At 41.1% G+C, this 23863-nt stretch overlaps 1 protein-coding gene and 1 long non-coding RNA gene across 2 annotated transcripts in view; one reads left to right on the top strand and one right to left on the bottom strand.

Moving 5' to 3' along the window:
• The window catches only part of LOC121811960 (large neutral amino acids transporter small subunit 2-like), a gene marked incomplete at its 3' end in the record, with an annotated part of 6971 nt that extends 4810 nt beyond the window's left edge, over positions 1 to 2161 (bottom strand). The window contains exon 1 of the mRNA XM_042212709.1: positions 1177 to 2161. Within this exon, the coding sequence (XP_042068643.1) occupies positions 1177 to 1309 (133 nt within the window). The remainder of the gene's footprint in view (positions 1 to 1176) is intronic.
• A 19422-nt stretch (positions 2162 to 21583) lies between these two features.
• LOC102299134 overlaps positions 21584 to 23863 on the top strand; it is a 5587-nt gene continuing 3307 nt past the window's right edge. Inside the window, exon 1 of the long non-coding RNA XR_317185.3 lies at positions 21584 to 21745. This is a non-coding gene — a long non-coding RNA (uncharacterized LOC102299134). The remainder of the gene's footprint in view (positions 21746 to 23863) is intronic.

Raw genomic sequence — 23863 nt, 5'->3', positions numbered from 1 at the left:
TACTCCTCACTCCTTGCAGTTTAGGGGACTGCTGGAGTACTCAATACTTTATTAAACACTCTAAGCATGAACAGTGGCCATTATCACTACAGGAGTCTTAGTCATGGAGTGAAATTTTTGAAAATCCATAATGAAAATATCAAAATGTTACTGATTTGATCTTAAACTTTACAGTCTTGTGGGTCTTTGCACTCAACACGATACTCAAATACACAGCAAAGCAGCTTTCTATTACTACTTTTCCTCAAAAGTGTCACGGTGCAGTATTCAGCAAAGAATGGTGGATTCCCGTGCAAAGGTTCCTGCATTTTACAGGAGTAAGGAGTCAAATAACTGAACTAAAAGTTAAAGTGGCTGGAGAAATGTCTTTAACCCTTTATCTGATGAACCATATATGGTAAGCGGATTGAAAGAAGTAATATGATCCAGTATCACTGTAGGGTTGAAATTTTGAGCGTGTATTTTGGTGTGTGTGTGCATTATAATGGGCTAAAGGTGCATTTTCCAGTCAATCCTAACTAAATTACAGCTGCAGGCTCAGATCAGTCACATGAGCCTAAAAACTGCATGCACCAATCCTCAGAGATGAGTTAAAGGGACAACATCCTGATTGCTGCAGAAAATTGACTACAGAAAAATGATGATAGCTTCAGTGATTAACGACTGCAGGGGCAAGGGGCAGGAGACTGTTACAGGGCAGACTCAGTTACAATATAAGTTTAGTTTGTGGTGTCTACCTGTGTTCAGCTGTTTCCAGCTGTCATGTGAGGTTGCTCTGTAGAGAGTGTGTTTGCCTGTTTTAATCATTTTAAGCATGATGGAGACTTAACGCCCTTTTTGATTAACTACAATATGTGTTGCCAACATTTCTGCCTTGCTTTTAGAGTCACACAAATGATCATCATTATCATAAACTTGTAAACTACATTCCTCAAATCTGGAATTTGATCCCAGTGCAGCTTTTTTTTTACCCTGCTCATAACTGAAGAGCAGGTGGCTGTATACTCTGATTTTCTCTGCAGTGCTTAGTCCCGTCCCTGTTTGTCATATTCTCATTTTTACACACTTTTCATACAGTCTCAGACCCTCAGACATTCAACATAAAGATTCGTCGCTGTGCTGTCAGACAACAGCCTGCACCACATGTCATTCCCACGCAACAGCAGTGACACTCACCAATAATAATACCGCAGGCGCTCACCAGCCCGATCTCCTTCTTGAGCGCAACACCTCCTCCTGACTCCTTCACAGCGGCACCATCCTTGGCAGATCCCGCCGTGCTGCTGCGTTGTCTTGGGCCGTCCGTCATCTTATTAGATGGACGATTTTATTTCGTTTTAAATGTCTTTTTTATGCACTTGGTGTTGCCCGTGCGCTTGGAGTGCTTGAGCGCAAGCGTCTTCCTTGTGCGTCTTCCTTGTGCGTACAGGAAACGTGCCCCGCTTATCTGATAAAGGACGTTTATCGTTGCTGCTTTCAGCAACTTGATTAATTTGTCAGATTAAGAAAAAAAATCTCTATATTAAAAAGCATAAGGTCAGCAAAAATGTGAAGTGCTTTTTGGAAACCGTGTGCAAAAAGAAATAAAAAAGCGCAGCTTCCTGACAGCTAAGTTTCTTCAAGATTTCCGCGCAGCTGACAAACCAAACAAAGTGATCTCGCGCAGTAGAGCCTGACACAAGTAGCGCGTGATGATAAGTCCGTTTATCGAGAGAAAAACGCTTATTCCAGTGTCAGGTAGGTAATAAATACAGTGACACGGTCCTTGTGTCAAACAAAGAGACACTTCGAAACAAAACAAGAAAAAGCTCTCTCAGTCTTTCCTTGTTCCAGGTGTGAGCCGGAGAGACAAAAACATCCTCTCAGAGAGCTGCTCCAGCAGTGCAGGAAGCACTCAGAAGTAGCTCAGCTTTGCCGTAAACACCGACTTGTGAAAACCTTGAACAGAACACTCTGAATTTGAGTAGATACACGTTCTTCATAGCACCGCCCCACTCCCAGCCCCCTGTCTACTTCGAGTCTGTGTTTTTCTTCTCACGACCATGAGCTCGTGCTGCGTTACTCATTCCTCCTTCAATAAACAACTAAAACCGCTTTTTGATTAAGAGAAAAGAAAATATATATATGTAGATTCAGTCTTCATTGCTTCTGCTCCCTTTGCCCCCCTTCCTCTGTCATACTCTCTCGCTTATTATTCAAGATGCGGTCTAAATTTAGCTCTTTCACCGAGACGTCACACCTCACGCTGCACGCCACAGCACTGCCGGTGTGTTTTCATCCGTGGGGTCTGTGCAGCTTTACATGGTCACAGACACCTCTGCCTAAATCGGGGGTGTAACATTTATTTTGATTCTGTGGAGAGAAATTAGTCTGATGATTCACATGCGTGAACCAAGATGTACAAGTGTTCACAGGGATTTGTGTGTAAATCTCTCTCTCTCTCTCTCTCTGTGTGTGTGTGTGTGTGTTGTCTAGAGTGTGGTGTGTGTGTGTGTGTGTGTGTGTGTGTGTGTGTGTGTGTGTGTGGATGTGTCTGCTAGTGTGTTCCAATCCACATACACACATATATATAGTTTCCTGTGTGTGCAGATGTCTAAGAATGTTTGTGACATTTTTTCACTCGCCTTTAAATCATCGAATATGCCTAAAATGATCACCTGATATGGACGAATCACGTTGCTCGTGCACGCCATGCTTGCAGTTTTTACGGTGTCAGTTTCACATGTCAACAAATGTAAATGCGTTTAAGTACAACCGGAAAACTGGCATATCTGACTTCCCGTGTCACTGCCAAAAAACAAACTCTTTTTTTCTTCTAAATAAAGTGGATAACTCGTCATTCCACGACTAAAAACTGATATTTTTTTATCATATGTCCCAGTTTTCTTAAACATGTGGCTCCGTGAAGCTGACACCAAATCGTCCGAAATCCTGGAGTGCACGTGCACGGTGATGGTGTGAAGCGTGGCACAAACACTCTTGGATATGTGTACACTACTCTGTGAACGTGAAAAACATGTGACACTGAAATTAAAAATGCTTGTGATCACTGCTTATCCGGTTTGGATGTAAAATGGTTTTGTGCCTGTTCACATTTGTACTGCAAACCCACATCTGGAAAGACTTAGAATTACACACATTTATACATTTTAGTTTACAGCTGCGGATCACATCATCCGCATGTATCAACCTTCTGAGAATATTTTCTCTCCATAAACCCTGAGCTGCCCCCAGTGAGTGTGTAGGTGAACATTACACAAGGCGCTTAGGCACCGCATAAAAGGTAGAACTCTATCAGGAGCAGTTGGCGAGTGTTTGCAGACGTATCAGGAACTTCCATGCAAACTCGCTGCCAGCATCCCGAGCTCACAGTGATTGGAAGGAGGTTTTTGATCCTGCACCACACATCTCCTTGCAGCCTCCAGCAATCACTCACAAACCAGCTGAGGTTGCCGGGGGAAACCAACCAGCCTTTAAGCCTTTATGACTGAGGGCTAAAGAGCGAAATACACTGGTTACACAGCAACATTGTAAACATCCTGCATGCGATGTTGTTGCTTCAGAATCTTTGGGCTGCATGTTTTTTAAATAAATCTATATTTAGAATTCACATAATGATGGTTGCTCTTGGAAAATCAGTTATAATGATAAAAAATGTGTTTTTAAAAACAATTTGGCGCCTTCAGAGAGAAGGGTCAGAGAATACGAAGAGAAAAAAAACAATTTGTGTGCACTACTCGAAATTACACTCTCTCTTTCTTTCTCTGTAAAAACTTGCATTGTTACCTCTTATTGTAGTGTGTCCAACCACCAGTATTTGTAGGTGCTCAGCTAAAATAGAAAAGATCTCTATATAAATATATCTTAATCCTTCTTGAGCTCACACCTAACTGAATATTGTGCAGAACACGAGCATGTCTCTTTAAAAGCCAAAGCACTGCCGCTTCTTCCAGATTTTCCCCTCACTGTCTCAATAACTGGTGGGAATTTCTCATTTTTCCTTTCTCCCTGAAGAGATAAGAGGACAGCTGGAGTAAGCAGTCCCTGGCAGTGTAGGAGACACAAGGACACTCATTCAGTGCAGGAGCTAACTGGCAGGATGAGAAGCCCTGAGCCAAAGTGCTTCACAACACATTTACTGTCAAACATCTTTCCCTTTATTCGCATTTCCTCTGATTTTATAGGAAAGCTTCACCTGAGAGACCCCCAGCAGCACTTCCTGAACAACTGTTGACTCATGATAGCGGAATAGACGACAGGCGTTACATATCTTGAGTTATTGAATCTACAAATCTGTGCGAGGCCTTGCTTTTCTGTGCCGAGTGAACAAAACAACAAGGTCACCTGAATCGCTGGAGACTGGATTGAAACGACCCAGATTTTTGTCATCGCAGACAAAAAAGTTCATACTGCAAATCCACCTTTAGTCACGAACACATTCATCACGTGTTTCATCATTAGGAAAGTAAAAATAAGTGGACCAGTTTGTTGTAGTAACTGAGCACTGAGCAGGTTTTAGTGGGTCAGCAAGTACAGAAACTAGACCTCCCTTTAGCTATAGAGTCGTGCCTGAAAAGAAATTAAAACATTAATAGTCCAACTTTTACTTTTTTCCTCCTTTCATGACTCAGAAAATTATGCACATTAAACAGAGTACATATATATGTAATACACAGCGTGTTGGAGGTGTTCTCTCTCTGAGATTCAGAAGAACAAGAAGCCAATAACCAATAAATGAATTCAGCATTATCACTTCGTACGTTCGTGTATTGACCACCTTTCATTTAAATGTATCAGACAGAACAAAAGTTAATCTAATTAAAGTTCCTTTAAAGAAATCGACCTCCTTAATTTAATTTTGAATTAATGATTAGTTTAAAGATGTAATGTGTGGCTATAATGAAGACTAAAGCTCAGCCTCAAACACCCTTGTGTGTCTGGGTTTTAGTCGACACTTTAGAGGTTTAATTACGGGTTTAACTAAATCAGGTACTCTGTGTTTTTGTACCTGATGAAGGTCGGTTGGACTGAAACGTTGTGATTTGATAAAATGAGACAGTGTGCAAAGGTTCTTATCTATAATTTCTTTTTCCAGAAGAGGTTTAGTTACTCAAAGTAAAATGCTCTGGGTCTGTTTTTCCTCTGTCACCATCATCAGCTAACCAGCCGAAAGCTGCCAAACACTCTGATCCGCATTAACAACAAATTAAATATCACACAATGAAGTCAAGTTACAAAAATCTCAAGTGCTTTATAATTAAATATATTCTAATATAAATAAACACAGGCAGCGGAATTAGATTGCTCTCTTTCTTCAGTATGTGTAAAAACCCTTGCGATTATCGGCTGATCAAGCTAACTTTGTGATCAAACACTGGCCCCTTTGCTTCTGATAGTGTTGACTGTGCTGGGCTGCAGATACAGAGGACACCTGATCCTTGATCGTCTTCCTCGCTCGCTGATTGAAACAAAGCAGCCTTCTGTAGGCATTGTTTGGCTGATTAGATTGGACTGTTTCTAATTACGTCACTATAATTGTAGCAGGATAAAGAGCTCTGATAAAACACTTACCAGAAAATAGGTTTGAGAACTGACCAACACTGCTTCTCTAAAGAAAAGATATAACTAGGTCAGTCATTTAATCTGTTTAATTAAAAGGCCATAGCTGCTTAACTGGTCATCTAATCAATAACATTTCTACCTAACAATGCTTGCAAAATCCCATACAGTGCTCACTCTGATGCCAGCAATCCTTTTGGTTTCCTCTTTTTAAAACAGGCAAAGGAAATGTTATCTAATGCAGGGTCAGTATTCGGTAAACACTCCTTTGCTTTTACTCATCACGTGCCCTGCAAACAGCTTAAAGGAGGGGGTCAGTATTTGCAGAGGTCACAGGCATTTCAACAATAAATGGCTTGTTTTTGTTAAATTTGTGTGTGCACATGTGTGTGTTTGTCCAGCATTTGTGCAAAGAGATAAGGCTCAGAGAGTTCCTGATAAAACCCTGGACACGAGCACCGAGACAGCAGTGCAGGAAAAGAAGCGTGGAAGTTGAAAGAGGCTTAAAAAATATTTATGCATGCTGAGTCAGAAAGTGATTATGTCCCCGATTAGATGAACAGTGTGAACCAGGGATGTCAAACTCGTTTTACATAATGGGTCACATCCAGCCCATTTTGATTTTTTGTGGGATGGATCAATGAAAGTGCACTTTTTATTAGTTTACAGAAGTTTAACTGCACATTTAATCCCTGAGGTATCTTATATAAAAACAGGAAGTGCTACTTCAACAGAAAGAAATCGTCCTTGATGTCTTGATATCTGTTTTGATGGCCTTTGGGAGGCTGAAAAACCTTAAAATGCAATTAAAAGTCCAAATTTTATCTTCTCCTTCACATTTTCCAAAGTCATCCAGTGAGCTCGATTGAAGACTTTGCAGGGCCAATTCTTCCCGTTGAATCTTATGTTTGACAGCGCTGGTGTAAGGACTTTATTCGGAGTATGATACGGATACTTTTCAATGACCTTAGTCATCATTTGGCTTTTCCTTTAATCCCACCACGATACATGTTAATGTTTTTCTTAAAGGTCTCAGCAAATATTTGATTGTGATGACTCTGATTCAGACAAATCATCACACTCATACATGCCCATGCTATTACACTGCCTTCTCCATGTCTGACAGATGATGATTTTCTCTTCCCATCATTCTTTTAAAAGATAATCTTGGTTTCAATTGTCGGAAGATTTTTTTTCTCAGAACTGTGCAGACTCTTTAAAATGTTTCCTGACAAAGTCTAGTCAGGCCTTCTTGTTCTTGAGTGTAAGCAGTGGTTTGAACCTTGTTTTACACTCATGGACGCATCTCTCAGGAGTGTTCTAGAATAGAATAGAATAGAATTCAACTTTATTGTCATTGCACATGCACAGGTACAGGGCAACGAAATGCAGTTTGCATCCATCCAGAAGTGCTTTAGTGAGATAGATATATTACAATACATATTAGCAATAATAATTCTGGACTTGGTTTGATGTTGTAACAGAGAGTTTCTTATCCTTATCATATTCTATGCACTCGCTCAGGCTTTTTTAATATACTGAATCTATAGTAACTAGTAAATTATCCCTTATTTATTCCATAATTTATTCCAACGTCTTCACACTCTGCACCATTGCTCAATAAATATGCTTTGTTGTTACTGTCTATGTCTCATTGTCAGTATTGTCTATTCTGTTGCGTACACTGAGAGCAAAGAAATTGGCAGAGCCCAGTTCCTTATATGTGTACACATACTTGGTCAATAAAGTTGACTGTGATTCTGAAGGGAACATGCCAAGATACTACTCGTCAGCCAGTCATCCCATAAATGTCTCATAAATTTTAGAATTAAATCTTCCACTCTGCACTTCCGTCGTGTCCTAATTGTTCGCCTTCAATCCCCCGTGGCAGTGCACAGAGGCAAAATTACAAAAACTGTGTTTTGTCCAATATATTATGGACCTAGCTGCACCAGACCTGCAGCCTCTGGCAGAATGTGACAGACGTGTTGACTCTGAGTGTTAGTTTAAGACGTTTATGATCATTGTTAAACTACCTCAAATGAAAGGTGAAAGTCTTTGCTTTGCCTCGCACTCTCTGTTTAAATTCCAATCCAATATGCAGCAGACATGCATGCACTCTATAGCTATACTGAAAAACTCTGTACTGAAATCACGAATAAGTCTAAAGACCAGAGTTTATATGTCTAGAACTGAAAGTTTTGGGAGGCTGTTTTAAGGAACAAGTGCTGGAACAGACACAAAGTTAGAGGAGTGGCAGCGTGAGCTGAACTTCAGCAGCACGTCCTGAGTCAGCTCCTGCTGGGAGCTTATCAGTGTGGTAAAGCCTGCCGTGGCTCTCATATTCAGATAGTGCTGCACATATACACATACCTGTGTAGGGGGGAAATATGCACACAGGACTGTTCTTATACAGACACAATGATATGCGCTGACATATAGAAAAATATACTCTTTAGATAATTTTCAGTGCTTTTGAAAAAACCAGCTCTTCACTCTTTCTTCAGGTTTTCACTTCTTATACATTCACTCTCCTACTTAATTGCAGGGATACTGATGTAATAACCTGTAACATATGCATTCACATAAACTGCACTCACATGCACACCTGGCAGGTGGCAGATTGGGCAGTGAACAACCAAGATTCTCCAGATATGGCAGTTAATGAGTAACCCCGCTGTTCCAGGTTGTTTGCTACTCAGTGGCTGGAAAATTGGAACAATAACATCCAAACCAGGAGGCAATGGCTGTGGAGCCAGGCATGCAGACCACAGGAGATGAAAGACCGGACAGTAAACACCAACAGTAATGGCTGCTTGACCAGAGTCATGTATGAAAGCTGTAAAAGCATCATATGAGTGCGATGGGGCAATAGGATCGAACCACCGACCTTCTGATTAGTGGCTGACCTGCTCTGCCACCTGAGCTACAGCCACCCCTGATCCCACGTGACGAATCCTACTTCCGGGCCTAAAGTAGTCTGCGTTTAATATGGCTTTTGTGTTGTTAACATGTTTAATGTTTTGTATTTTCTTCTATTTAATCTCAAAAAGCTCCTAAAACAGTCAGTGATCACTGTTGACCTCCCTCAGCTTTTATTACCGCTAATCATTTATTTAAGCTCAGTTTTTAAAACCTTAGGATGTAACTTCAGCCCAGCCCATGCAGCAGTATATGAATGACTAACCTCGTATTATGGATGGATTATCTCAGTTGTTCTCCTGGCTGAAGTTTGGTCCTTTTACAGCATCCTGCCATGCGATTACATTTGTTCCTGACCCCCGAGAACACTTATGTTAACTTTTATCGAGTGGAAAAAAAGTTAGCTTGTTTATATTATGCTAACATAGTTTTTTTGCTAGCGTTCATGTAGCACATCATTATATACCAGCTAGCCAAACTTCAGTAACCCTACAAACGTCACTGCTGTTTAGTTTTCTGTCTTCATTTATGTTGGAAGTGATAACAGAGCTGTACGTTTTCATTTGTTTCCAAAACCCCGCAGTCAGGACATGCTATATTGTATTTAGATAGAAGCTAGCGAGCTAACTTCCTGCTAACTTCTAACTCCGTTAAATGTCATAAATTCCGTTTTCATGGATGCCTGGATGTTAAACTCAATTGTTACACCTGGTAGAGCAGAACGCTGATCATTTTATTAAAGATGAAAGACTTTAGACAGTTTTTCAACTCTCAGTAATGCCATAGTGATCGTTTGATATATGGACCTGCAGCGGAGTTTAGGCCCAGACACGGCTAGTGACGTCAGACTGAACAACCAGATAGGATTACCTCTGCTCTTTGCAACCAGGTATGAAAAATAGGCAGCCCTCGCATTTCTCATTGCATTGTCAAAAGAAACTAAAAGATCCTTGTGTCATGGTAAACTGTGTAGCAGCAAGGTTAGGACCCAAATGCAGGACTCTCAAATGGAAAACTCAACTCAAAGTGGCAGCTTTATTTGCTGGGAAAAATGCTCTAAAACAAAATACATGAATACTCAAGAAACAAACTAAAAATCTCCTGACTAGCAACTAAGGACTTGAATGGACTGGAGAACATGGAACTAATGCAAGAACACACAGCCAATGTACGACACTACAACAAACAGAGAAAAAACTGAATACACTGAACACTGGACAAGAAGCTATCAAAGTAAAACAAGAAACATGAGACCTTCACAAAGATGCAGACTTGACATTGTGACATGGCGACACGGCCGACTGGGGGAACAGATGGAACGGGAAACACGGAGACAAGAGTAAGTAAACGTGGAAGACAGGGAAGGCATAGTGATGCAAAACTAGGAACTATAAATATAACTTCAACCAAAATTAGACAAACTGGGTCAAAAACCCAGTACCGTGAGATCCGGTACCGTGAGTAAAGGAGGTGATCTGACGCTGAAGTGCACCTGGGTTGTGCAGCAGGACAATGATCCAAAACACACCAGCAAGGCCACCTCTGAATGTCTTAAGCAAAACAGAATGAAGACTTTGGAGTGGCCTATTCTAAGTCCTGACCTGAATCATACTGAGATGCTGACCTTAAAGAGGCAGTTCATACTCAAAAAAAACCTCCAGTGTGGCTGAATTACAACAATTCTGCAAACATGAGTGGGTCAAAAATTCTCTTTGGTGCTGTTACAGACTCATTGTCAGTTGCCGCAAATGCTTGATTGTTGCTGCTAAGTTTGGCCCAACCAGGTTTAGGGGCAATCACTTTTTCCCACAGGGCCATGTAGGTTGATTTTATACAGCTGTGGTAATGGTGCTAGAAACACCTGAATTAAAAGATTAAGCGTCTGTGTGACCCAGTGCTTTTGTCCACTGAAGTAGGCTAAGCCAAGCTGAATTCAAGACTCGTCTGTTTCAATATGTTTACTGATATCAGCAACGAAGCAGTAAGGCACAAGGACAAAGGTGGAAAAAAGTTTTTTTTTACTTTAATTTTTACTTTAATTGAATTTAATTGAATCCATAAAATCCCAAATAGCATTAAGAGAATCCACTTTAGTTCATTACACTAACATTCATGTGTCTGCAGACCTTTGCACAGCTCTACCGACTGGGCATTACAGTTTACTGTTGCATCATCATATATTGATTTAATGAAGAGAGAAAATGCTGTGCTTGAATGGCCTCTTCTGCTAAATATAGCACACTTCTTGGAAGCACAAACTGTGTTGACTGCATTCTGGAAGCTGAGAGTTTTACCCTCACGTACAGAATTGATTTCTGCTTTGCAATCATGTGACAAAATTTGAGATTAAGTCAAAAGTTTTTTGGTTTTTTTTACATGATCCCAATCCTTGCTCCGGTCAGATGTAGCAGAAGCCAATTAAACGAGAGATGAAAGAGAAAAGATTACTGCCCTGCTAAATGAAAAATGACACACCACCAGATTCTTCAGGGAAGTCCTGGGAGAAAAATTACGCTGATCTTCATCTTGTTAAGCCATGAACGTGGACATGCGGCAGAGCCATTGCAGCTCATCTGGCTAATGCACTGCTGAGCTGAGCCTCCCTGCTCTTTAACAACAGCTCCACATGTGTTGCCTTTTCCCTCAGCATGCAGTACCTTATAATCTTAATGATGCAACAGGAGCTGACTCGAGTCTTGTTTTTTGTGATTGTCAAATAGATGAAATCCCAACACTGTTTTTTTTTTAAATGTTAGTGTGAGAAAAAAATATACAACACGTTTTATTTGGTTGTTGTTTCTTCTAACCCTCGATCACATCTTTTCAGCTGCCAGCCACACACACACAACAACCACACCTCAGGTCCCAGCACATCCTTTTATAGGCGAGACATGAATAGCTGATTGAGCTCCGGTGTGTCTCAGCCTCCCCTGCCACCGCCTGAAACCCAATGCTATGGGCTCAAAATGTGGTCATAAATTCGTTTTGTACTTGTAAATCGGTTTTGTACTTGTAAAAAAGATTTGTATGAGTAAAAAAAATTTGTGTGTGCGTAAAAAAGATTTGTATGCGTAAAAAAAATTTGTGCGTGGACTTAGCCAAAAAAACCCTGCAAGTTACAAGTAGAATTTTGACCCTATTTTTCTTCCTTTAAGCTGATTGGTCAATGTCATGTCAATCACAAATTAACAATCCAATCAGAGAACAGATGGGTTTGGCTGTCGGAGGGGCACTTTTTTGAACTGCAGGTCCTTGAAGGGAATAAATGCCCTTTTACATGCCAACCCAGCGTTTTCCTTCATCACCACGAAGGAAAACAGTCTGTGGTCGTCCGAGTTTGGTGATTTTTGTGTCACAGGTCTACGTGTTTAATACAGGGACTTCCACAGCCTTTTCAACAGCGCTGCGGACCGCGGGGTGGGGGCGGGCAGTGTTTTGGAAATGACAGTCTTCATTACAAAGCTTTCTTCGTTATGAATTAGCATACATGTTTTTATTGAACATTTGAAGAACAGCAAAAAAAACAAACTCATGTAGAGGACATAAAGTCAGAGATAAAAACAACAAGGAGCAGGTGCATCTAGTACAGGTAGAGCTGCTGCAAAAACCCACAGAGTTCAGCAGCCAGCGTAACAAATTCTGGATCCTTTGCTTTTAGTTAGCAGTTAGCATTAGCAGCACATCCTGCGTCCGATGTGAAAGGACCTTTATGCTGCGCACTGTGACTCACAGCAATGGTCCTGGGTCAGCCCTGACTTTGTGTTAAACTAATCCTTAAGTAATAATGGTATTTCTAACCACTGATATACCACAACTTTATCCTTTCAACAGCAGCTGAAAGTTAGGGGACCTAACTGCTATCGGATATTTATATAGAGATTACCCTTCAAGGACCTGCAGTTCAAAAAAGTGCCCCTCCGACAGCCAAACCCATCTGTTCTCGGATTGGATTGTTTAATTTGTGATTGACATGACATTGACCAATCAGCTTAAAGGATGAAAAATAGGGTCAAAATTCGTACTTGTAACTTGCAGGGGTTTTTTTTTGGCTAAGTCCACACACAAATCTTTTTTACACATACAAATCTTTTTTACACACGCACAAATCTTTTTTACACATACAAATCTTTTTTACACATACAAATCTTTTTTACAAGTACAAAACCAATTTACAAGTACAAAATATTTATGACCACATTTTGAGCCCATATTATGCTCCTCAACTCCCCTGCAGCCACGCCTCAAGCCACACCCCACCAGAGTTAGCTTTAAAGATCCTATTTCTTCTTGGAAGACTTCACTTCTAGTCTTTATTGTGTCTCGTTCTTTATTAAGGGACCATACAATAACTCAGCCCGGGATAGCGCAGTGTTGCCAACTTAGCGACTTTGTCGCTATATTTAGCGAGTTTTCAGACCCCTTAGCGACTTTTTTTCTAAAAAAAAGTAGCTAAAAAAAGACGTGAAAGCACGTTTTGCTTTTACTCTCAACAAGCAGCGGGTGCTGTAACGCAGTAAGTTCTTCTTTTACTCTTTTACTCTTATGCTGTTTTCAAGGTTTAAAACTACTTATAAACACACACACACAAAGTAACTCCACCAGAGTGCCTATTTTGGGTCACTTTTGCCGGTCCAAGCCCGGGTAAAGGAGCAGGGTTGGAATTGTGACATTAAAAAAAACAATAATTGCTAAAAGAAATTTAATTTGTAGTTCTAAATAAACTCTAAATGCATTTAGGACGTTTTTTACTCCCTTTATGTCTCTTCCACGATGTTATTTCTCTCTCCAACAACATAGGTTTAGATTAGCATGACCAATTATGCAAATTAGGCGATGACGTCATTTAGCGACTTCTAGCGACTTTTAGGACAACCAATAGCGATTTTCCTTACTGAGGAGTTGGCAACACTGGGAGAGCGGCTCTGGATGTGAAACAAAGCCCTAAATTTACGCTGTTAGTAAAAGCACCAATAAAGAAGACTCCGTGTTCAGATTGACTGAGAAATAACGGTTTTGGCATATATGAATGCTTCGATGATTTGATTTTTAGTTTTTAGATTACATCACCAAGGTAGTATGGCGGCGTGGTGGTTCGCACTGTTGCCTCACAGCAAGAATGTCCAGGGTTTGAGCCACCATCTGGCCTTTCTGGTGGAGCTTGTATGTTCTCCAACTTTCTCCAGACATGCAGTTTTAGGTTAATTCATGGTTATCTTGCCCATAGGTGCGAATGGTTGTCTGTCTCTCTGTGTTAGCCCTGTGACAGACTGGGTGATTTGTCCATGTGGCAGCTGGGATAGGCTCCCATGACCCTAAATTGGATAGATGAAAGAAAATTGAAGGATGGATAGAATAAATCACTCTTTTCTTCCCTCCAACTTAACCTAACCCTTGTGAAGTTAGGTTAAGCTACTTGCTAATTTAACCTCACATGCACATCTTGTTGCACTGTGGGAGGAAGCCAGAGTACCCGGACAGAACCCACCCAGCCGAAGGGCGAGGGCTCAACTTCCACACAGAAAGGCATTCAGAGAGTTTGCTCTGTCAATCAGAAAAAAGATGAATTAGAACAAAGACTGAGACAAAAGATTTTAGAGGCAGTCGCTGGCTTTTATTCAGCTGGTTTGCTTTTCGTTGAGAGCAGCAAAGGTCACTGGGTCATTTTAGGTGTTGCGTTTTTGTAATGCGTGTTTTCCTTCCTTTATCCTCAGCTGTTGATGAGTGGGTTCCTCTAGTTACAGTAAATTCAATCCTTCACCTGTACGAGCCTGTTCAGCTTCTTCACAAGCAGGCTGCAGCTTTGGACACCCAATACCATGTGAAAAACGATCTTGCCTGCAATTTGATTGTGACTGAGCGATGGCAAGTGAACAATACTAAGCCCTGGATAATGGCACCATCTGATCAAGCAAAGGGAGCAAGTCAAAACATCTTCATTTGGGACTGAAGGACAGCACTGGGAGGGGATGAGGAAGAGGAGGTGTGAGGTACGCAGAATGTCATAACTCCTGACCAAAAAAACTTTCCCAGGGAACATAATGTAATAGTTATAATAACAAACATGAAAACAGCTCTTTTGTGCTTTCTGGCACGGACGCCTCAGCTTTACCGGTGTATGAAATGAATGGAAGGAAGAAATAACATCCAGCCTTCCTCAGCCTGCTATTTAAATCTGAGGGAAAGCAACTGATGAAAGAAAAAGCCCCGACTGTTTGTTTCCATTAGGATAAATCGGTGTTCCTACAATGATGTTTTTACTCCCACTATAGATCCTTTGCTTTGCTTGCTGCAAACTCCAAATAAGGAGCAGAACAGTGACATCCCGTCTCACTGCTTATTGTTTTCCAAGAAACCTCCTTGTCTTTCCAGGTCTGGGGGACGCTGAGCGCACGTCCTACCCGAGGCGTGTGGGGTTAGCAACATGACGTAGTGCTTATTCACATTCATGTATCTATAAACACTTATTGACAGAAACATAAGACGGGGGTTGCACAACAGAGGGGAGAGGAGGGGAAAGGTAGATGGACAAAAAGAGAGGTGTGGGAAGCGAAGAGGTGCAGAGAGAGGAAAAAGAGGGAAGGATGGGGAAAAAGTTTGTGAAATTGTGCACACGAGAAAGGAATGTATGACTTTCTAGTGAGAAAAGACGGAGGAGCGAAGAGAAGAGAAAGCAGAGACTGATAGGCAGTGAGAGGAGGCAGGGAGGAGGAGGAGAAGGAGGTGTGTGAGGCTGGGCGTGGAGATGGAAATTTGAGCCATGTGTTTACCATGTTCCCAAAAACATAAGAGTACCTGGGACAATGTGTTCGAATCACACATACTGAGAATGAGACCTAAATACACTGAATGAGTACGGCTGGTTTCAGGTCCTGGGGACATTCTGTAAGCGGTAAACACCAAGAGGAATTTTACTCTCCGGTATATGTCCAGCTGCTTTTCTTGGACTGCACTTATATAAAGGCTCAACTTATCATTATATAGGAAGAAGCCTTTTTCCTTGTCAACTTGAAATGGAAGCTCACTGTACACTTTCGTGTTTTAGCTCATTTACTTCAGCTTACCCATCCATTAAATCCCATTTATCATTTTTTTAAATTTATTATTTTACAAACTGAAAGGATTTGTGACTTTTTTCACAGCTTCCATCCATTCATCTGTTTTCCTCCTTGATTTTCGCTATCTTGATGTGGATTTATAAAGCTTTTCTCTTACTTTTTATCATGTGTGTACTCTTCCAGTTGTGGCTGCTCATATTAAACGTTGCCACAGTTTGAAATAATGAGATCAGTGTGTGCAAAGGTAATCCCAGTGAACCAAAAGCTTGGGTTTCAGGCTGCTCCAGACACACTGTTTCATACACATAATCCCCACCCACCTGCTGTTCAAACCTTCTGTTTGTGAGGGTTAGCCAAATAGAAGAAAGGGTTAAAGGGAGATGAGTTAATACATCAAGCAGCATCAACCTGACTGAGGGTCCAGGCCCATCCAATAATTTTATTGTTTAGTCCCACTGAGTGATTCTTGAGCTAATATTATACCACGCACATTCACAGTTATGCCGATCTGCCTGATCTGTATTAATGAAACGTCTGAATAAAACATCACCTCCCGTGCTCGGGATCTTGCTGCATGCGTCTCTGGATCAAACTCGAGCCAGTCTGAACTCACTTGCGTCTTGTCTTATTGCTTGTCTTGCACGGTGATGCCCCATTAACCTTAATCACAGTTGACACACTTAATGTTTCTCACACGGCTCTTTATTTGCTCAGATAGCCGAATTCACACTCACAATTCACACTGGGTCACACTGGGACAAAGGACAGTGATTTGATCTCTGTGCTAAAAGAATAGAAAGATATCTGTTAGGGGAAAAAAGTGAAAATTCAAAGTGAGGTGCAGAAAATGAGATTCTGCGTGTTGGATTCATTGATTAAAATACAAAAATACGAGGAAAAACATGGAAGCGCAGTCACCCCGATCAGCTGAGTTTGTTTTGTTCCTGTAGATACTCGACTGTGGTGGAGAGAGGATGACGGACAGATAAAAAAAAAATCAGAGTGAGTTGTTTTTCACATGAGGCAGCATATAGAGTATCCTCTTTTTTCTGTCTGTGCGTGTGTGTGCTGCGTGTATTCACTTCCCCCCTCGGTGAAGGCCCTCCCTGACTGTCAGCACTACCCAGCTGTTTTTATGGAAGTCTGGCTGAATCCAGTTCCCACTGCCTCAAGACACGACCTCATCTTACACCCCTTCTCCCGCTCCTCCCAGCCTCCCTCCATCTATCGATTGCAACATTTCCCCCTTTTTTTGCTTACTATCATCGTTCCTTTGATTTTTGTCATTGTCCTTGGTGTACTGTTGTTTACCACTTAATTTCACATCGTCTTTTTCTGTCCCCCTTTTTTCCGTTTTTTTTTTTTTTTGCTTCCTGTCAACCCCCCCACCCACCCCCACTGTTTACCCTCCTCTCCTGTCTCTTGAGCTCTTCTGCTTCTCCTGTCACCAGCTTTCCTTTTTTCTCTTGTTTGTCCAAAGAAACAAGTTGAGAAAACAAAAAACAACATGAACTAAAGAGCATAGAGTGTATTCGTATATTCAGACACGTATGTCTCACTGCTTTCTGTCCAGATATACAGGATGTTAAAGTGTGGAAGCCCCAAGTTGCTGGGTAAGCTGTTGTTTTTGTCCCCGTCCTTCAGGTTCCCTCAGGTGGTCAGCCAGGGCTTCTGTTTCTGCAGCAGGCAGAGGGCACATGAACAGAAAAGCACAACTAATCTAAAACTGAAATAAACAGAAACAAAAGCATTCTTTTTTTAATTTGTTATTTAATTAAGAGCAAAAGGGCCTGAACAGGTTTGAGCATAAAAATACTAATAAAGGGAAATCATGGATCATTTATCTGGTTGAAACAGGTTACAAACAGTGTTGAAAATATGACCACATAAGCAGACTTTTATGATTACGATGATGTGTGCTGCTCTCGTTTGTGTTTGTGATCTTCTTGTTCCTCCAGTTTAGCTCCTTGAGCAGAGCCACACTGCTTCCTAGTGAAGTGAAACAGTGTTAAACAATGAAAACTGACCACTGTGTGCGCTTCTCACACTGCTTTTGGGGATCTTTCTACAGTCTTCTTCCCCTGTGTGTAGAACTTTGATGCCCCTCCTCTTTATGTTCGATGAAAGGTTTTAACCAATCAGCCGTCTACTCATGCACAGCATCATCGCTGTTGTTTGAGGGATGACAGATCTGCTTGTTTCATCTGCATATTTTTCACCGTACATAACAAAATAGCTACACAAATGGAAAATTTATGCAGTTACTCATGATGTGAGCTTGCCCAGAGAACAGGCAGTGTAAGCCTGCTTAACAAAACACACAAAAAAACACAAAGCTAAGTGTTAACTCCTACAAAAATGCTAACATTGACGCACATGTTCATTCTCAGTCTTGGACGCTTGCTTGACTTGTGTTTGTATTTGATATATTACTTACATTGATGGTACATAAATCGGTTTCACAGACCTCATCCTGATGTGATGCATAGTTACGGCTTAAGTAAAAAAAAGACCTGTGGAGACAAAAAGGTCATTCCAGTGAAAATTGGATAGAGATGAAGTGCGTATTTTTAGAGGAGTCGGCACGGTTAAGATCAGAGGAAGTCTTCAGGATTTCAATGATGGAAGCAGGACTGTGTGTATGTACAGTCATGTGCGTGTTCGCTATATGATCTACCACTCTCGTGAAGCTGTAGAATCTAACACCTTTCTTCTTCGTGGACCTTTCCCACGATAACTCTCTCCCAGCTTCTCTCTACTCTGCTGTGTGCATTCATCATCCTTTAGGATGGGAGGATTAGTAAAGTGGGCTCAAAGAGGATCACACAGAACACAAATAATTACAACCCATTACAAGCCCCCGCATCATTTAGCAAAAGAAATATGTCAAAAGACCAGTGAAGATCTTCAGTGGATGAACTCAAACCAGACTTTTCCTTTGGCTGACGGTGCTCTCTCAGCATGGTTTTCAGTGGATTAGGATTGAAATGTAGTAAATCTATTACATGGGAGCGTTTGTTTTCCTAAACTTGGTCTCATCAGGTGTCATTTTTGGTTTTTACGCATTCTATCAGGCAAAATGCAGTTTTATTACCTTTTAATTTTTTTATTTTACCTCCATTCCTGCTCATTTAGCAAGATGAGATTCTTACGGGAGGAGGGACCACAGCCATTTGGGAAATGTGGAACTGAAAGGGATGCGAACCTCAACAAGAACACAATGCACTCATATTCATAGAGGATGTGTAACCGGCGATTGCGTTAAATGTACTAAACTCTTGTTTCGGTTGTGTTCACATCTGCATGCGGACAGATGCAAAGCAGCTGCAGAGACACAAAATGCCCCAAAAAGATTCGAACTAAAGATGCAGATCTGAGCAGCACATCGTCTGTATCGTTGGAGTCATTTTGATCTCTGTTAGTCTTTGCTCGCTTACCATCGCCCAGCAGTTAACGTCAAAGCTGCAGAAGTTTCATTAGACAAAGTCACGTGCACTCGGCTTCAGAGACTGTGCAACATTTAGCACTCAGAGCATGTTTGAATCCCTGCTGCGCCTGATATGAATGTGATTATCAGTCCGTTCACAGGTTTTTAAATTGGGTTTGCTTTTGCTTGCTGGAACAACAACACCTACTGATTGGTCACACAATTCATTTTCAGTGACAAAACAGGACATGATGGACAAATAACTTAATGACAGCTGACAGCAAGCGTGATCATATTATATTAGTTATTCTGCAGGATTAACTAGAGGTTAATTATAAACTGAAATAAATGTGAGTCCTTGGGGTCGATCCTCTCAAGGATGATGTTTCCTTGCAGGCACGTTGGACTTTAAATTATTTATGCTGTGTGTGAGTGCAGTCTGAGCTATAAATAGCTTCAGCTAAACATAAAGCCACTCGCTTTACCACAGCCATCTTACACACACACAGTTGTCTTTTACCCACAAATACACACGTTCATTCACATCTACACTGTCGTGCGAGATGCCGTGTTATGTGTGTTATCATGCAGGCATATTTGATCTTCTGGATGTCCGCGCACAACTCACACAATCTGCGGTCTGCTCCAGTGTCAAGCTTGCTGTGCAGCATCTGTACGAGCAGGGTTACACGGGCGTTACCAGCCTATAGCGGCTCGCTCTGCTTTGTTCATTAATAGATTTTCCAAAGGACGTGAACTTTGCAAAGATGCAGAAAAAAATGGTAAAGGTCAGAGTACATATGCAGCATAAGGTTTTCTTCCATCAATGATTGGCTGAATCATGAGTCACACGAAAGGAGAGAATACACTGAAGGCTGCAAGTCACTCACTAGAAGTGACTGAATAAATTGAAAAAGATACATCATAAATGAGTTTAAATATGAAAAATTAGAATAATGGATGTTTTGCTCTTAATGTGACACAGTTTCTGTTGTGTAGGGCTGAAAGACTTCACCAGTCAGTCAGTTAACATTCACCCCTCGTTGGACATCGTGGAAGAGGGGTGTGCATCTTATAGTTGTTCAGCAAGTCTGTGTGCTGTTCCACCTGCTTCTGATGTTATTAGTCCATTTAACACGTGTTATCAGCAGAAATCAGCCAAAGTGGGCGGCTGTTCACCGTCAAGATGATGCCACGCTGTGTCAGTAATGTTGAGGCTGTGTTTTATTCCAGTAAGGAAGTAATGTTTATTTAGTTGGACTGTTTAAGGAAAAAGTTTCACAAAATGCTTAATGTGAGTCAAAATGGTGATAATGAATGAAAACGGTATTTTTCTCCTGCACTGATCGAACGCACATGTAGTGCCAGCAGGGGAACTTTGACCCACTTGTCTACAATATTAAACATTTCCCTGCACAGGCAACGGGAGACTAAATATAATATTGATAATATGACTTGGCTAAATATGCAGTATATCTATATGGCAGTGAAAACTACATACAATTACTGCATACTCGGTCATCTTCATTTACAGTTTTCATTTTCATTTACGGTGTATTTTAGTAATTCCATGCACACTGCTAGCTTTGCAGGAAGTGAAGGCCACAGCCTACACACATGCCAACATTTGTGTCTTACGAATTGCGGCGACAGCTGCTCAGTTGGTTTTAAAACTGCAAACCAAAGTATTGCATCAGCAGACGTGAATTTGTCATATGCACAAAATCTTACTTCCTTCTTCCCCACACATTCTCTCAGCAATATGCACACAGCCACAAACATGCAAAAATACTCACATTTCAGTTATACTAACAGCAGCAACAACTGAAACTTGAAATGGAAGAGATTTCAATTATATTATAGTACTGAACTTATATACTCTTGACACTTAATTAGATACAGTGTGCAAGTACCTGGTTACACCTTTTCTGTACCGTACCTCAGTTTTCTATTCTTAGCTGACAGGAGTGGTATTCAGTGTGGTCTTTTGCTGCTGTGGCCCAGCTTCAGGGTTTGTTTTGTTCTATCTTCACAGATGCTCTTCTGCAGACCTTGGCTGTAATGAGTGGTTATTTGAATAACAGGGCAACATGATGTATAGAAGGACACATGTGGTCGTTCACTGCGCCTGGTCTCACCTCTGACATCAACAAAGCACCAATAGCTACACCACATTCAAACTCACTTAAATCATCTTCCTTTCTCATTTTGATCCCTAGTTTGAACTTCAGCAGGTCATACTGAGTCATGTAGACTGAGTTCCTGCTATTGGGTGTACTGATTAGATGTTTGCATCAACGAGCAGGTTAGCATAAAGTGCCCAGTGAATATAGAGGTGTTAAATAGTTATTACTTTTTGCTTAATAAAGCCTCCTATTGCTTATCATTAGTAGAACAATTAGCTTTTATTTATTTATTTGTTGCGTTTTCTGAATAAAATGTTCTCTATATGTATTAAATGTATCAAAACAAGTCATTTCTGACACGATGCTGATGAAACCTGTCAACAAAAAACATTAATGACAGCAGAGAAAATGCACAGTGGAAAGTAACACTGTGCATTGCTTAAGTAGTTAATGCACCTGTACCCAGTACCAGTCTGTGTACAGGTGCCTGTATCTTGTTCATCGCGTTCTCCCCCTAGCGGTCTTATTGTGTCAGCACATCCTTGATCATGTACTGATGTGCAGCCGCCGGCAGGGGGCGGTGTAGCACAAGTCTGTACCAGCCTGGACAACCCTTTTCTGCATATGAGAGCAGCGAAGCAGCAGGCGGTTAACAGGTTGGTAAAGTTGTATTTTTGTTTGTATACAGATCCATAGTGACTTGGATGAAAGCAAAAAAAAAAACCCCGTGGTTTCTCATCAAAACATTTTTGTTGCCGCCGCCGCCAGTTGAACCATCTTTGTAGGGTTTACATCACCAACTGTTGCTAATTAGCTAATTAAGACTATAAAGCTCCACAAAGAGTGAAAGCCTTGGTGTTGCTGGTCTGTGGTGGCTCCTTCTGGTTGTTTTAAACGCTCTGTAACAAATGATGACAATAGACTGGGATAGAAAAAGAAAGCGTTTAAGTTTCATGCACAAAGGCAGTTAAAGGTTTTATGTTAGATGGCAGGCTAGCGAAGCTAAAAGCTCATTAGCTGACATAAAACAAAACAACTGTATTTGTTGCATTTTGCTCCACCTAATTGAAGCATTGGGACTTTGAACACACAAATCTGTTTGACAAATAAGTGGCCAAAGTCCAAATCCAGAGAGCTGCAAAGATTCAATACATGCTGAGGACAAATCAATACAAAATCCTTTTTAGAGAAAAAAAATTAAAGCTCCAACATATTTAATATCTAGTGAATGCGTCACAATTTCCAGGTGACAGTGTCTGAGTCCAAAGATTAACGATGTATAATTTATACTCGTGTAAAGAAGCAACGAAGCTGTTTTTGTGTGTTATAACTGTCTTAAATGATCAGCTTCATTAGGCTTGATCAGAAATTAAGGAAACATAGGTGCATAAACCTTAAATGTCCACATTTACTGTAAATCATCAGATGTGGGAAGGGTTCTTAGATCAGGATGAGCATTGCAGGAATGTTTAGAAGAGGCCTTACTTGTGCTGAGATTAGTGTTTTATCCTTCAGGCGAGAAATGCCGGGAAATATGAGGAATGTGTTGTCAGCTGTAGCTACTGTATCTGAAGCTTGTGCTTGCTGACAGGAGGGTCAGACACATGAAGGAAAAGGTGAAAGGGTTTTTTCTTTTTGTAAGAGTATCTTAAAGAAAAACAGACAACTTCCTCTCTGCAGTCCAGACCTGTGCAACATGATTTATTCTTTAAAGACTCTGAATTTTGATTAAGTACTGTAGCTGCTGTCCAGGTGGAGTATAGTTGTGTGAGACCACAAGACAGGTTCAGTGTAGTCAAGCACCGGTCACAGGGAAACTATGGTCAGTGACAAGCCTCGGGACCTCCACGCACACTTGCGTTCAGTCTGTGTGCACGTATGCCCCATTCACGTGCTTGCTGCAGATCCTCAGAAAGTTCTAATTTTTGTTTTTGAGAGTCAGCGTCTAAAAAAAGGCCTCAAATTGATGGCAATTTCAGAAAGGCGAACATTAAATTTGATCTGTGGCAGACTTGATGAGCATTTGTCTGCTTATTTATTCTCCCTTTTTTAGATTTGTTTAATTTTCCATCCCACAACAATGACAAATCCCACTACTTTTTTTTAAAAATAGTTAAGGTATTTGCACAACTTGTGTGGCTGTGCGCTGCATTTAAAACCCAGAAAAGGAAGAAAACCAAGGGGATTAAATATAAGAAAGTGTCAGTGTCACAAAAGTCTGTTGGAGTCCTTCACATATTTTGCCTAAATATTCAGTGTGATCAGCAGACACATTCACAAACTTCCTCTCCATCCACCACCACCCCCCTGTGTCCTATGGGACCAACACAGAATTCTAGTGAGGGGTCTCCAGAGCCAAAAAGCAGGAACTCACAGCTGTGCTCATCCCCCTTTCGGCATGTGTGAGACTGCGAGTGTATGTTTTTATGTCTCTTGTCTGCATCAGTGTGTGTGTATGTGTGTGTGTCTGCGTTGCTCTCTCGGACAGTTTATCTGTCCAGTTGGACTTTCTATTCCCACTGCTTTACTGGAGAAGTTTCCAGCACTGTTAAATGAGGGAGCGAGAGGGAGCGAAACCTTGGCTTATAGAGCCTAATAAACACTGTGTGTCATTGTGGCTAACGCTGCAAAGCTGAGTGCAGTGGACTGGTTTGTGGAAACACACACCCACCCACACACACACACACACACACACACACACACACACACACACACACACACACACTCACACACACACTCTGAAACATAGTTTTTATTGTTTCTGCCTCCTCCAC

This window comes from Haplochromis burtoni, unplaced genomic scaffold, assembly GCF_018398535.1.
Source record: "Haplochromis burtoni strain Fernald_Lab_line unplaced genomic scaffold, NCSU_Asbu1 Contig_388, whole genome shotgun sequence".
NCBI classification, from domain to species: Eukaryota; Metazoa; Chordata; class Actinopteri; order Cichliformes; family Cichlidae; genus Haplochromis; species Haplochromis burtoni.
Note: the sequence above shows the minus strand (reverse complement) of the source record. Positions and strands in the feature narration are given on the sequence as shown.